General features: G+C 40.6%; 1 protein-coding gene across 2 annotated transcripts; it reads left to right on the top strand.

The window, feature by feature from the left end:
• The first annotated feature begins 1937 nt into the window (after window positions 1-1937).
• SUMO1 (small ubiquitin like modifier 1) lies at window positions 1938-13927 on the top strand. Of its 2 annotated transcripts, none has more exons than XM_030485796.1 (5): window positions 1938-2389; window positions 7598-7672; window positions 9010-9087; window positions 10999-11070; window positions 12391-13927. In XM_030485796.1, the coding sequence occupies exons 1-5, from the start codon at window positions 2378-2380 to the stop codon at window positions 12418-12420; spliced, it is 267 nt and encodes an 88-aa protein (XP_030341656.1). In that variant the 5' UTR covers window positions 1938-2377; the 3' UTR covers window positions 12421-13927. The 2 variants fall into 2 exon arrangements, with proteins under 2 accessions (XP_030341656.1, XP_030341655.1); XM_030485795.1 differs by having other exon boundaries at window positions 12044-13927.
• Window positions 13928-15595: the final 1668 nt, after the last annotated feature.

Raw genomic sequence — 15595 nt, 5'->3', positions numbered from 1 at the left:
GAAGTCCAGTTTTATAAGAAATTTGGTTTTGATGGACTGAAGAGGCTTTGCACAGACTACATGAGCCAGTAATTTTGAGAAAACTACTAACAGGTCTTGGCTCCTAAACCATATATGCAGCTAGTGGAAATTTGAAGGAGCAGATGTGGACTTTATTGACTTCAGGTGACTGAGATAAGTTGCAGATGGGGAAATTAGAGAAGTTATAAAGCACCTTAGAATTAAGCTAAGTTACTAAGGCAAGTCATCTTGATGGTGGCTGCAGCAGTAAGGGTGGCTTTGGGGAAAAAGAAGCATGTGAAGGTATGTTTAGTCGTGTTAAAACAGCATTATTTTTGTTGTGTTCTAGATTTTAAGTATGCTGAGGTTTGGGTTGTCAGAAAAGAGAAGTGGGAGTTTTTCTGATGTACCCCCATAGTTTTTATGGGCTGAATGGAACCCAGCTTTGCAGATGCTGTACAAATGTAGCTTGTATCTTGAAAAGGTAATGCATCCACACCAATACTGTAAGAAAGGAGTAAGGAGAGGTGGTGGTAGTACTGTTACGTAGTGTGTATGCAGGTGTGCATTGCCATGTATAGGGGTAGGTAACTGCATTCTCACTTATGTGTCAGCTTACAAAAATAGGTAAAACAAAGAATTACACTAGGGTTTTGTGCCAGAGTCTACTACTTCAGGGTTATTGCTACAGGTCTACTCTCTGCTCTTAAAACTGCTTTCTTTTGTGAATAGCAGTGATGTTCAAGACAGAGGAAGTATTTGTTGCTTTCTGTTCTTTAGTATCATGTGTCGCTGTGAAGCCTTTGAATGGCTTATTTTGGTGCTTTGTGTAGTGTTATTAAGCTAATAATGAGTTCTTACTGTGAACTTGGCATGGTATGAACAGATTTGGCTTTCCTGTCTCCTAGGCCTTGCTTAAGGAAGATCATCTTAATATTCTGCAGCTCTGCATAGCATCTGTTTTGATTCTCTTCAGGTTTTGTTGGTTTTCCTTTTTTTCCCCTTTCCTTGTTAATTCTGAGTTGTTTTAACAGTTGTGATTAAAGCTGATTCCTATGAGTCTAGGTACTGTGCCGTTTCACTGTGCATCCCTTGGTGTAACTGTGTTTGTAATACGCCATTCAGTTAGTGAAATGCAGCAATACAGGCACAGAGCTCAGCTGCTTTGGTGTTAGGTGGTGTTGCAAAGGAACATAGCACACAGTGTTAGAAGCTCTGTAGAGGTGGATGTGCTCTGCCTAGAGAGGTTTCTTCCCTTTCCCCAAAGGTAGCTGGAAAGGTAAAAAACTTACCTAGTAGCATCCAGGTAAGAATCTCCTCTTTCAGTGGGGCTAACTTCTGTTGATCCATTTATTTTACAGTAATATTGTTATTTTATGATTTACAGTAATATGTTATTTTATGATTATTTACAGTAATATTGTTTTTTCTACTTACGAGCCACTTAAAGCATGCATTTAATTGAGCAGCGATGCCTTGCAGGAGTTGCCTTAGCTATAGCAGAGGGATGTTAACACACTGCCGTCCAAACAACTTTCAGTCTAAATGTAATCTTTTTAAGGCGTAGATGTTGCTTCTCGTGCGAACCTTTTGTTGTGGTTTAACCTGGACATCTCTAAATAGCTGTGCTGTGCCAATTAAAGTAGGACATCTGTTCTGTGCTAGTATGGTGTATCATTAGGGTTTTGTGCAAATGCAACTGCGTCCATGTATATTTGCTTCATACATGTGGCTCCTACTGCTTGCATAGTTGCAGGGATTGAAAAAGGTAAAAACAGTGCATAAACAAAAGAGTGAGTTTTGTTGTTAAATGTGTCCTTTAGCAAAAACCTTGGCAAGCCATTACAGGGAGGTGTAATAAGTGACTTTTGCTGCAGCTCTGCTTTTGTCACAAAGGTTATGCGACTTGGCTTCTGTCCTCCGGGGCAGGACAGAACGGCCGCGGTGACTCATACTTCCAGTCATTCTACCGGCTGTAACTAGCGGGGGTTACAAAAACACCTGGTTTTTTTTCCCCTTTGGGGTAGGCCATTCGGTGCCTTTCCGCGGCCAGGCCCTTGGAGGCTGCCTGCGCTCGCAGGCGCCGGGCCTGGTCGCGGGTCCCGGGGAGAGCCGCTGGGGGACGGGTCGGTGCGGGCGAGCCCGGGTAAGCGGCAGCCCCGGGTCCCGGCGCGGGGGCTCCAGGCGGCCGAAGGCGGTCCCGCGGCGGGCTGGGCTGGGCGGAGCGGGCGGGCCGAGCCGCACAGGACTGGAAGTGAGCTCAGGCTCGCCGGAAATCCCGCCCGCGCCGCGGCCTGTGTTTGCGCTGCGGGCAGAGAAAGGAACGGAGCGCCTGCCGCGGCCCAGCCGAGCCTGCCGCACGCAACGGGGCCGAGCCATGTCTGACCAGGTACGAGCGCCGCCGGCCCCGGCCGGCCGATCGCCGGGAGCCCGGGGCAGCTGCTGACGGGCGCGGGGAGGCGGCGCGGCGGCGGCAGGCCCCGCAGCCTCCGGGGGGGGGGCGGGAGGAGCTGCCTGCGCTCCCCCCCATACCTTTCTCCGCTGTCGCGGGGCAGCCCGGCCCGGCCCGGCCCCGCGCTCTGTGACGGGCGGCCTGGGGCGAGCGGAGCCGCGGCCTCCCGGAGAGTGCCGGGAGGAATGTTCCCCTCGGGGAGTGTGTGTGTAGGGGGGTGCCGATCTCCGGCCTCGGCCAAACTCTGCCTGCCGCCCGCCACCCGTCCCCCGCTATGCTTTAATCCCCTTTTTCCCTTCGTTCAGGGTGTTTCGCGAGGAGCACGGGGCGGGTTCCAGGCGGGGGATACTCGGGGCCGGGGCTGGCGTCCGGCCGGAGCGCGGGCGGCTTTGCAGGGCTCCGGACCGGGATCGTCGCCGGGCCAGCCCCGGCCCTGGAAGCCCGGGAGGGCAGCGAGGGGTGAGCTGTGTTGCACAACATTTGTTTTATTTCATTTTCCGTTGCGCAGCTGTGTGGTAGGATGCTCTTCCCCCGGAGCAGGCTTTGTGCGGGTTATGCGAGACCTCCAGGTCCTCTGTTTGCCCTAGGAATGCAAAAGGAGGAGGGGAAACCCCAGGCTTTCTTAGCTGACTGTTGCTTCCCTGGATTAAACACTCTGCCCTTCGCCAAGACTCTGTCCTGCCTTCAATCCTTGTACATCATTATGTTCCTGTCAATTCTGACTTCTCAACAGGGACTTAAATAGTTCCTTGTACTGCAAGTTCCTGGCTTGTTTGGCATGGCATGCGTACAGTCCTTTGCTTACAGCTATTGCTTTAGGCTATGTGACCTGCCGATGGGAAATTATAACATCACTGCGTTTTTAATTTGTGTTCTGTTTTGCTTTATTTTTATATTGCCTTCATGTGGCAGTGTTTTCTAACTTTATAATGACGATTTGACTTTGGAAGAAACAATGTCAGTATCTACAAATGTTTCTTGTAGTGCTGTGAAGTCAGGAATAGTACCGTCGCCAGCCAGGAAATGAAAAGTATGAAGAGGCAAGGCTAAGCTTAGTGTGTAGTGTCTGCTTTGAGGAATAGCCATGATACGTTATGACCGGGGAATAGAAACCATTGCTGTATGTGCTGGTGGTCTTCCTCCCCACCCCCAGCTTTCAAGCACAATGCAACTGGTGAGGATGGTGCTGCTGCCTGTGTCTGCCTGTGAGAGTGCAGCGAGGAGCACAGCTGCTGCCTGCACCCATTAGGACACGTTTCCAGTGTAGTAAAATCTGTGAAAGTAGCTGCATAAAGAAAAAGAAAGCAAATCCTGAACTAGGTTTTGTAGACTGATCTTCACGTGACCCGCTCTGTAGCTGTCTGCTTTTGTGAACTAAGGCATGTTTTAACACATAGCAGCTCTCATTAGGTAATTCCTTCTTCAGGCAAGTTCTGCTAAAGCACATACATACATGTCTGTTCTTTAGGACTGCTCAAAGCATGTAAAATCCAGTGTATGTGATAATCTTTTTGGATGCAGATCTTCAAGGTCTTTGAATAAGGACCCTGCTATTTTTATTTTTTTAATAGAGAAGCTAAATGTTGTTATGTCATGTCATTCACTTCTGGGAGGACTGTGCAACAAGAGCTAAACAGATGCTTAAGTAATAGCATAACATAGGGTAATGCAGCACTGTAAATCTCATCCCTCTGTTGTTCAAGCCCACGGGAATAATTTGATTACTAAAAATTGTGGAATGCTCACAGGGGTGTCTTTTTGGCCCTGGAATAACAACATGATTTGTCACCAGTGAAGATAATTTTTGGTTTGTCTTTTCAGCATAAATAAGGAAGCATGCTTGATTTAGTTACTTTGCTTCCAATGGGAAATTAACTTCTATGATAAGGAAGAATACTTGCGAGAAGGGCAGACTTCAAAAAACCACCTGGCTGCTTGGTGGGATCTTAGCAGCAACAAAAAGAATCATTTTTCCGCTCCCTTCAGGGGTCTCTAGCTGGTTTTGATTTAATTGAATCTAGATGATGGCATTTTTATCTGTCCATGTATTACTAATAAACAATGCTGTAGTTTGTATGCATTTTTCCACTCCTATAACACATGCAACAGTCTATTTGCTGTGTTAAGTGTGTTGCAGTCCTGTTCCTCAAGTCATTTTGGTTTGTTATTATTTTTTTAAAGCTTATCTAAAGTGTGCTGAGTACAGGGTGGGGTTTTTTTAAGTTTGGACATTATAGCTTGAGGACTTCAGAAAATTGGAGGAGGAAATTTGCAATATACTGCCTTACAGTGTTTGTTTTGTGGCTTCATTAGTTGCAATAGCAATACCAGTGTGTTTCATCCAAGAAGTGCTTTTTAGGGTCATGAATTTAATGTTGATACATAAATGTGAGACAGTACTAGGAGCCTCATTTTATGCTATTTAGGAAAACTGTGGAATGGAGCCTTTAAAACTTAAAGCATCTAATGAAAAGTTAGAACTTGGAGTGCTGTGGTATTCCTGTTTTGTTTGTATGATAATCGGTTTTTTTATGTACTGTTTCATGTGATACCCTAAACACTATGTTTTTTCACCAGTTCTTTTCACAGTGCAAGTCAGAGTCTGGAGGCTTTGCTTGCAGATTGCTGATCCAGGATTTTGTTAGTGAATGCTTGTAGTTTAGTAACTCGGCAATCTCCTTGCTTTCTTTGTTCTTAAGTGTTTTTGTGCTGGCTTTACCATTTGGCATTGAATGGCAGTATAGTTCACTGACAAAATGCAGGGAGCTGTTTCAGACTTGCTGGGTCTTGTTGTGTTCCAATTTCAAATATTTTGCCTTTTTTTTGTCTTAAAGCTTCAGTTATTGGGATTGTCAACATTGATTTGATCTCATGTCTCATTTCCTGAAATTACACCTCTGTCTGCTCCTATTTCGTGGGTGAGAGGTTGCTGGGGCTTTAAACAAGAATCTTTATGGTGTTATGTTTCAAAACTCCAGATCCCTCTGCTTTTTCTACTGTTTGCTCCTTCCCCTATGCATGTTTAGTACTAGAGCCCTCCTTCCCTGCGGGTAGGAATCAAACATCTTATGAGTCATTGCTTTCCACTCATACTGGCCAGAGGCACTGTCATAGTAGCTATGATGATTTGTAATACCTTGTACGGGATGATTTATTTTGGAAAGCTCAGTAGGTAGATCTGTTACAATGCACGGAACTGTATAAACTACTACAAATGCCTCTACTCATGAGATAATGTGCTGTTATGCAACTCGGTTTTTATACAAAGTAAACTAAGACAGTGACTGATCTGAAATGTCATGTAGAGGGACAGGATGTTCTTACAAGTTCTTTCAGTGACAGCAAAGCAGGAGATAGTTTTGAAGTTACAGACTTCAGATCTGTAGATATTTGAGTCTCCCCAATTCCTGGATGTTACCAAGCCTGCATATAAACAATAAAAATGCTGTTTGTGCAAGATATAATAAGTTTCAGGTTCTTGTTTTTCTTTCTCTTTTTAGTCAGGAGTGGAAACTAGTGTATTTTTTATTTCTGCAAATAAGCCCAGGAAGTTAGAGTTTAGATATGTTAGAGAAAACTTTGGTGGGGAGCACAGCTGCTGTGCTGTGGAAGACTCCTTTCACACTTCAAAAGTGACTTACTTCGAGACCTGAGGGTGTTTGGTTTCTTGAAAGCTTGAGGCCAGTTTTTGGATTTGAGCTTGAAGGGTGATGAATCAGTCCCAGCAGTCCATGTTGTGCCCAGTGGGTATTTAAAAAAAGCAATAGTATTGAAACCAGGGTCATCCATATTGAGCCTCTGGGTCATCCTTTTTGTCATTGCAGAAACCGAATGGATCTGGCTTGAGGCAGTGAGTCAAACTAATACAAAGAGCATTTCCTCTCTCTTTCTTTCTTCCAGACTGATACTGGTACAGATAAGGAAGGTGTTTGCAGGCTTTGCTCCGTGCCCTTCCCTGAACTTTTTTAACATTCGAAGGAGTTGTGCATGTTTAACTTCTTCAAGGGGGAAGAGAATCTTGAAAAGGCTTGTCTGCCATTTTAATACGGAGATAGAGACATATCTGGATGGACTTAATACAGAAGGCTAGTATGTGGTTTTGGTGCTTGATCCTAAAGTTCAACCAAACAAAGGATATTGGTGTATACTCAGCAAAAAGCCCCTTTAGGGCTGGGAAAACTTAGATGTGGTTTGCTTATTTTGTCTCCTGTGTTAAGCAATAAGATATACAGGAAGATTTGAAACATGATCAGCGGGGTATCCTTGTTTCTGATTACTTCACAAGATTTCTTCATCAAGCACCATCTGGACCTGAGGCAGTGTCTGTGTAAAATTCCTTTGTGCTGCAGTGGAACATAACTAAGGCCTGATCCAGAATATGCAGTGACAGGCAAGGGATGGCGTTAATAGTGCCTGATCTCTCACTTGTCTTATCTATCAGCAGCTGACACAAAAACTTTGATGTCCTTGATTCATGTCTTAAAGAACAAACACTTAAACCCTTTTGCTGAGCTGTAGTGCTCAATGAATCAAGTGAATCAAACTTGTCTGTACAATTAATTCTTATCCTGGAAAGATATCAAAACAGTATAGTTCGTAGAACTGAAACTTTTAGGAATTGCGTTCTTAAAACAAGCATGCTGGAAGGAAGCTGTTACTTAATGTTGGGGTGTTGCCATAGAAAAAATGGTGACGGACCAACCTTTTGAAAATAGTGACTGCTGTTGATGCAGTAGACTGAAAAATGTTTGTTTGGTTCACTCTCTTTGCACTGACAGGGTGTCACAAATGCTTTTGGTTTACTCTCCTTGTGATGTTCTTTTATCTGTCAAATATCTGACCTTCTTGGTACACTTCCTGTATTTCTTTTTTGCAGTCTGTTTGTTGACTAGGAGTTAGTGGTATAAGACCATGCTTATCATTTTTGCATCTCTTATGTTCTTCACAGTGTTTCTCTTCCGTCATTAATTGAACTTCACAGACAGGTAGCCTTTTCATAATACTATGATGCTATTATTTCCACACACAGAAGGGAAGAAATAAGGTGCCTTGCGTAGTCTGAATAATAAAGGGGATGACAGCTGCCATGCTGTCCAGTGAAAATAACAAAGTGTTGAACTGTTTTTTTTAATGGTTTTCTTTCAGGAAGCAAAACCTTCAGCTGAGGACTTAGGAGATAAGAAAGAAGGGGAATACATTAAACTCAAAGTCATTGGGCAGGTGAGTTTTTACATAATTACTTGTTGACATTTGTTGGAGGCATGAGTTTTTGTATTGTAGAAACAAACAAATGAAAGTTGGTATTTTCAGTTCTTCAGTGTGGATCCTCCACTGCCATAAGCTACTTATCAATTGCCAGTAAGCTGTGTTAGTATACTCTGTTAGTTTGGTTGTTTTGTAGGGTTTTTTTATTGTTGTTTTGTTTGTTTGGGTTTGTGATGTTTTGTTTTCTTAAAGCTTGAGTAATTTATCCTTATGACTCAGGATTTGGTCAGTGTGACCCCAGTCTTACCACAAGAGGACCTGATATATTGAGGGATTAATTTATCCAAGGATATGAATAAAACATGTTGCAAAATTGATAAGTTCAGGTCTTCAGAGTTCATGTAGTACACTAAGCGTGAGGTCAACTTTCTTGGACAGGGATAGGAAGAGGATTCTGTTGGATGCTAGCATGTTGGCAGATGCGAATGGTGGATTATAAATCTGAATTCATGTTGTGTTGGAATGTGAATGCTGAGATCCTTCTTGAACAGAAGTCCTTCTGTGCAAAGAACCTTTATAGCTCATATGACTTAACTCAGTATTGTTTATTGGAGTATTAGCATGATTGCTGTGCTATTTTTACTGGAGACACATGACTTAAAGTAGGACTAACTCAAACTAGCTTACCTGTTGCTGCTTTAATTGGCAATAGTGAGAACACATTCAAAAGCTGAAGTGACCCACATGCTTTTTGCACAGAATGTCTTGCAGAGTGTTTTATCTGTAGCCATTTTCACAGTTGCAGTTATTACTATCTTGTAGCTGGTAGGAAGAGCTACATAATGAGACCTGAGATTTCTCCTTAAGTTAGTGGTGTGTTGCCAAGTCTGCCTTCATCCTAACTTCTAGATAATTACTCTGATTGAAAGAGGTTTTGTATGTATTTTGAAGTGCAAGCTTTAACTTGTCTATTTTGGAATCTTCGAGCAGAAGTCCCCTGCATATGTATGTTTGTGTTTCATAAGTACATCAGCTGGGTAAAGATGGAAGCACAGACTGAACCATAAATGTTTTTTTGTACTTGTAAATCAAAAACCTCCACAGTGAGCCTAAGGCTATACTATGCCATCTGTTTTAAAATTGAGCTTTCTGTGGAAGTGTATGATGAATTTAGTGACTGATAAATCATCCTGGAGGTTCATGTTATGATGTACTGAGGTATGCATGGTGATAGTTAAACTGCATTCTGTTTTAGTTTTACATAAGTTTTTCTTAATGGAAGTCTTAAAATCAGCATTGATAAAACAAGCAATTACTACAAATAGAGTAACTTTTTTCTTTCCTGTTCTTAGGACAGCAGTGAAATTCACTTCAAGGTGAAAATGACAACACACCTCAAGAAACTCAAAGAATCATACTGTCAAAGACAGGTTTGTGAAACAATGACACTCTCTTTAAAAGAGAATTAAAAAGCCAAGCACTTTAGCTTTACTTTTCTCACTGTTCTTTCAAATAAAGACATTTGTTGAGACAGTCAAGATCCTGTCTAGTTACCAGAAAAAAAAAAAAAGGTATCTGACAGTACAGATACAATGGATCTCCTCATTTCTTCTGACAAGTAAAGGTATTTCTGTTTAAGATAGTTGTGAATTTCGTAGTTAAGTTACTGTTTGAAAACATGTAGTGGCTGCTCAGAAGACGCAGAAGTTACATTTTAAAATGCCTGGGCACGCATTTATATTTCCTGTAAAATCTCCCACCTCCAAGTGAAATTCCCCTAAAGCTGTAGAATACAGCAGTTCAGGATGAGAGCCACCTTAGGCATTGTTACAGCCATTGATATGGTAATTGATTAACACTAGCTGTTATGCCCAAAGTTAAAGAAATCTGCAACATTAATTGTGGATGTAGGTAAATAGTAACTACTGTTATGGAACAAAAATATATCTCCAGATTCTGTGGTAGATATTGTGGATTCACTGCTGCTATTTCCAGGAGCCCTGGCCTAGTTTACCTCCAGCTTTGGGGATAGATGCCTTGTGTGGTTTTTTCTTGAGTAATTGTGTTGGAGTTCACTTCAGGAGATACAATCGTAACAAATATTTTGGGAGTTTTCTTAATACCTTAAGACAAGTTGAACTTTTCAATTGAAGTCTTTTGGAGAATGGGTTATTTATCCTATCCTCTTGAAATAGGAGGAAAGAAAGGATTAAACACCAAGTATCTTTGTAGTGGAATCTAAATGATTAAAATTGTGATTAACTTGGAAAACTTGAATTAAGTTCTTGGAAATAATTAATGCAGCAGTCTCACTGACTGATGAAAATGAATATGAGTGGAATTCTTTTTTTTTTTTTTTAAGAGAGAAATAATTGTTTGAATGAATACAGGGATATCTATCTCTGGGCCGAGTTCTGGAAAGTCTGTGATTTCCTTCATGAGTAGTCAGTCTGGTTTTGGGTGTCAGGTAGCCTTTCACTGGTAAAGGGACCAGGAGCATGACCAGAGAGGATTGTTGGAACAGCATGAAGAACTGTTCTTTCTTGTGTATTTTTCTGCCTAGTTATTTGCAAGCAGTGCTTCTGAAATCTAGTTGATGCACAAGACTGGTCATATTCCACTTGCGTTTGTTTTGCTCACAACTTGAGAGAGAAGAAAAAGATGACATGTTTGCCTCATCTGTTGAGATGAAGTATGGTATTCTGCCATGACGCAGGCACACTGTGCCACAGACATGCTGCAACTTAATTTACCGCAGCGGTGCTCCGTTCTCCTTGTTTGAATCTTGTTCCTTTTCCTCTCCCTCAGCTCTGCTCTTTCTTGTCCTCAGTGTAGAGCTTTTGCAGAAGTGATAATGGCAGAGGTTTCTATTCCTTCCCGTGGTGACAAAAGATTGGGAAAGCAAAGATAGGAGTTCATGAAGTAAACATCGCATTCCTCCTCTTGTCTTAGCATCTTTAATAAGGCTGATGTGCAGTTCAGAAAAAACTGGGCCTTCATCTATAGTGTCTTGGAAGGGAGGGTGTAGTCAGTAATTATAAATAAACAAAGATGGTGGGGGGAACCTAAGTAAAATTCCAAGTTGTTGAGATAGAACTCCAATGAGACTTTGGAATAAACACATATTTTAGCACTATCATGCTCCTTAAGTCACTTCTTTGTAGTTTACGTGGTTGCAACAGAATAGCTGAGCTCGCTGTGTAACAGGAACTAACACTTTCTTTTTTGACTTTCACATGTGTTGCTTTTATTAAAAATGTTTTTCTTGTAAACCCAGACAAGTTTCAATAAGGTTTTGTTTTGTTTTGTTTTTTTCTTGTACATCTGTTTCTTTTTTTTAGGGTGTTCCAATGAATTCACTCAGGTTCCTTTTCGAGGGTCAGAGAATTACTGATAATCATACCCCCAAGGAGGTGAGTTCCTTTCTAGAAAAAGTGCTGCATAGTTCACTGGAGAAACTAAATATCAAATTGGTTAGTTGCTCTGTTCTGCTAGACTGTTAACCAGAATTGAAGTGTTTCTTTAAATATAGCCAACTTTTTGGACTATATTTAGTCAAGTATACTCTGACTATATTTGTCTGTAGACTGTAGAATATATTTGTCTAACCTAGGATCTTTAACAAGGCCAGTATGCAGCTGAGAAAGAGATTGGTTGGACCTTCGTGTCTCAGAAGGGAGGGTATAGTCACTGCTTACCAAAGAGAAATTAAAAAAAACTTCAGGGAATGTCCTAGTTGTTGAGCTAGAACTTCAGTGTGACTTGGGAATAAATATGTATTTAATTCACATTTATTAGATCAAAGTGTAAATAACCAGAAAACTGATCACTTCTGCTGTCTAGTGTCTGCCACTAATTGTTACAACAAAGCAGGAAGAAATACTTATAATAATGACCTGAAAAATCAAACGTGTACCATGAAATTGAACAAGTTACCCTCTTCAAGAGAGCAGTCGTAACCAGGCTTTGAGTTTCAGGCTGTAGGTCTTAGCTGTTTTGTTGAGCTAGTGGTGTGCTATATATAATTCCTGTGGCTGTACAGCTCATGCATTCACTATGATGATGGTTATGTTCCTGTGCATCTGTTGCCTGAGAAGGGATTTAGGGAAAGGTAGAGCTAGCCACTTCCAGGCTGATGTGTACTGCTCCACAAGTGGATTTCAGCTTCACTGATAAGGGTTTTTCTTTGAGATGTGTAAGGCTGAAGGAAAAGGACTAAAATCATGAGTGTTGGCTAGCGAGATGGTGACTGAAATTTTTTTCACCCCTTTGATGAATTATGATGGGAGAGAGGAACAAACCCTTTTATTACTTGTGTAGGACCTACTCTGAATTCAGTACACCAGATTTATAACAATTACATGCTGTTTTTTTCTGTTCTTACAGCTGGGGATGGAGGAGGAAGATGTGATTGAAGTTTATCAGGAACAGACGGGGGGTCACTCAACAATTTAGATCCTTCTGTTTGTTTTCTCTCCCCTTAATCCTTTTTTATTTTTAAATAATAGTTCTTTTGTAATGTGGTGTTCAACACTGAATTGAAACTGGCACCCCATCTCTGGGAGTTTATTTTCAAGCGTCTGGTATTTTGAATTCTCGTGCTCATTATACACTATTGTTTCTGTTTTCATTGTGCTGAACTTTTGTGATCCAGCTGCAGCCTTGCTCCCCTCTTCCCTTCTGCCCTCCCCTTTAGAAATACACATACACACATGCATTTGTATGTTCACTAGGTTCGTGCATTTCAGGCACGAAGGCTGTAAGATCTGCCAGGTGGGCGAGTGTTCTTAATGACTTCCATATCTGCCCTGAAGTTTTGATGTGTGACTGTTTCACTCCTGGACTATAACTTTCAGTGCGAGATGAAGTTTTTCAGAGAACTAAACTGTGGAGAAATTGTGTATCCATAACTCAGAGCTATTTTGCTTAAATTGTGCTCATGGCCCAATGAAGAAGATTACCAAGTTGGAAATGGAAAAGCTAGAACTGTTGTCATCTGTACCTTGCTCCAGAGATGGCTTTGCTGAAGACATAAAATTGAAAACCCTAATGATTCTTAAATCTTGCCAGAAGAGCCCAGAAGCATTTTAACTTCATATAGCAATTAGTACACGCAGGTATTCATGCAAGAATGTTCACAGCAGACAACTGGTGTTACTTTGACACTCTTGTTTGTACCTTTTGGCCTGGGACGTGGGTTTTGAATGGACATTGTCTGTACCAGCTTCATTTAAAATAAACAAGAAAAACAATTTTATAAACAACTTGTATTTTCTTTTCAAATGTTTGGAAATGAGCCAAATCATAGGAAGTTATAATTAGGGCATGCTTTTCCAGTAACTATATGCTGAAGCCAGGAAAAAATTGTGTTCTGTAAATATACCTCATTTAAAAAAAAAAACAACAACAACCCAACAACTTTTTTCTACTTGCCCCAGTGAAATACTTGATCTGCTTGGTTTGCAGGTGACTATTTGAGACTACTATCTGTGTGTTTTTCTTGTTAGAGAATATTCACATACAGCTACATAGAAGTTCACTTCATGCACAAAAGTTAAAATGCAGCTTGGAAGGAAATACAAAGATGGCTTTTAATGTCTACATTTCATATGATCATGGTACCATTAATCTTTCTATGTCTATGATGGATGACAAGGAAGAGTTATAGTTCATCAGGCATCATGAAGGGTCCATTTCATGTTCTAGCTAGTCACAGGTTCTAAATGGTCAGTTTTAGAACATGTTACTGGTTATGAAAGCTGAGACGGGAGGTTGTGGGCAGAGTAGTGTGGAGGGAAGACTTCTGCACTGCCCCTGCTACAGCTTTTCTGCAGATAAATAGGATTTGTTTCTGGCTTGGTAAACCAAGTTAACTATGAATGCCAACTTCATTTAAAGATGCATTTTAGTGCTGGCATACTTGGAAGAAATTGCATATTTTGAATGATTACTTTTTGCTGTAAAGCTAGAAATGCATTTTCTTTCATGCTTGTGGTTTGTGTCCTGTTTCTGATTTAGTACTACTTTTGTACACATAGTTGCACTAAGCAATTTTTTTAAAGATTAAAATTTTTGTTTACAAAATATCAGAATATGGGGTTTTATTGAAGTATTTGATGTAATTCAATTCTTAGGGGAAAGAGGGGTTTCTACTGGGATGTAGAATAACATGGCTTCTTTGCACTTTTTTCCAATAGCTCTTTTAGAATAGTAAATACATCTGCTTCAGAATACCAGCAATAAAACAGCCTTGTGATTACTATCAGTTCATCTTCTAATTTAAACTTATATAATGCTTTTGGTAAACAAATTCCCATTATTGCTGTTTGGCAAATTAGGAACTCTGAGGCTCAGGTGATGGTAGTTTACTCGGGTCACTCTGGAAGCTGAAGATGGAGCTGAGAACTGAATTCAGATCCCCTGGGTGTGATGCTTGTACTCTAGTTCCTGCACCAACTTCCTTTGCTTCTTACTGTTCGCTTTCCTATTCCAAATCTGTTTTAATATGCTCATTTATATCAGCTTTCTAGTTGAAGCACTGCATTTGGTTCTCTTGAGACTATGGAGGAGGGTTTCCTGCAGAGAATGAAGCTCAAGGCGAAGATTTCTTTGTAACCTTGTCCTAAAATACATCTCTCTATAGATTGGATAAGGTACCAGTGACAACTGATTTGACCTCTTTCTCAGACTTGTGAAGCCTCAAAAACATGAAGCTAGTGCCTCAACAGAGCTGCTGGTCTAAAGCAATGTCTGCATTATTATAACTTGATGGAACAGTAATAACAGGAAAACTCTACTCTGCCTCAAAGATTAGTACTGAGAGCTTCATGTAAAATGAGAAGTTACATGTGCTACGCAGATGCACTAGTACCCTTCTTAAGGAATATCATTCTTGGAAGTTGTACATTTAGAACCTGAGTTTTGAACTCAAGGATTAGACAGACTTGAATTTTCCTCATTTCTCTGGAAGAACTAACACTGTTTAAAGAATTTCTTTCTGAAAAGAGTAGAATTTATAAACCACTCTTAGCTTTGAAGCATGACCGCAGGTCAGGTTAGCCTTCATATGTTGGAGAAAACCAGAAAAGATTCTTTTTATCTTGCAATTTGTCTCTGTTTACATGCTTGCCTATAAATTGGAAGAACTGAGCTCAGCTGTTCATGGCTGGTTTTAAGTGTTTAAGAAAAATGGTGGGAGAATGAAACCATCTTCACTGAGTCAGTTATGCGGTGGAAGGTGGAAGCTAGTATTTCAGTTCTAATTTTGAAATTGATATTTTTAGTATTCAGTACAGTGGCGTATGAAAGCTGTATTGATAAGTGCTTTACAAAATTCTCAGTCTCAACAGATTTTCTTAAAGCTGCTATGTTTAAAGGATTTGTGTATTAAGTATAAATATGTCTACATGATCATCAACTAAATAAGATTTTGAAGTTAAATGTGTGAATTGGCAGGATTTGAACTTCAGTTAAGGTGTCAGATAATGCTAAAACTCAGTCTGCCACAAATTTTGACTACCCGTGTATTGTTTCAGAAGCACTACAACTGTGTGCTACTTTTTAGCTTTTCCTACTTTAAATTGAAGTTCATTTTAAGAATACAATACTAAAATATCTGTCCTGACTTGTACATCTTCTCTATGCACTTCTGAATTATTGCTATTCGGGTAAATTTTCTTAAATAAGAGAATGAGCTTCTGAAGCACCATACAGAGGACTAAGGAATTGTGCAAGTTGGAAGTAGTGTAAACCAGTTTTGTTTTGCTTTTAGAATCAGTACTTAATGCATACTTAGTTTAATGAAGTTCAGCTTCAATTTAGAGACTGCAAAAATTGATTTCTCCACAGGAGACTCTCTACAGGAACTGCAATATGAACTGAATCTACAAATGTTACACTTTCTTATGTTAGATAATATTAGAGAAGCGAAAATAAACC

The sequence above is a fragment of the Strigops habroptila genome, chromosome 5, assembly GCF_004027225.2.
Source record: "Strigops habroptila isolate Jane chromosome 5, bStrHab1.2.pri, whole genome shotgun sequence".
In the NCBI taxonomy this organism is placed as follows: Eukaryota; Metazoa; Chordata; class Aves; order Psittaciformes; family Psittacidae; genus Strigops; species Strigops habroptila.
The sequence above is the reverse complement of the archived record's forward strand: the minus strand, read 5'-3'. Positions and strand labels throughout refer to the sequence as shown.

Excerpts from the sequence above, each read along its gene's own strand:
- SUMO1 (XM_030485795.1), top strand. Across the intron at positions 7,673-9,009 it reads AACTCAAAGTCATTGGGCAG|GACAGCAGTGAAATTCACTT; the intron begins GTGAGTTTTTAC and ends TCCTGTTCTTAG. Across the intron at positions 11,071-12,043 it reads ATAATCATACCCCCAAGGAG|CTGGGGATGGAGGAGGAAGA; the intron begins GTGAGTTCCTTT and ends CTGTTCTTACAG.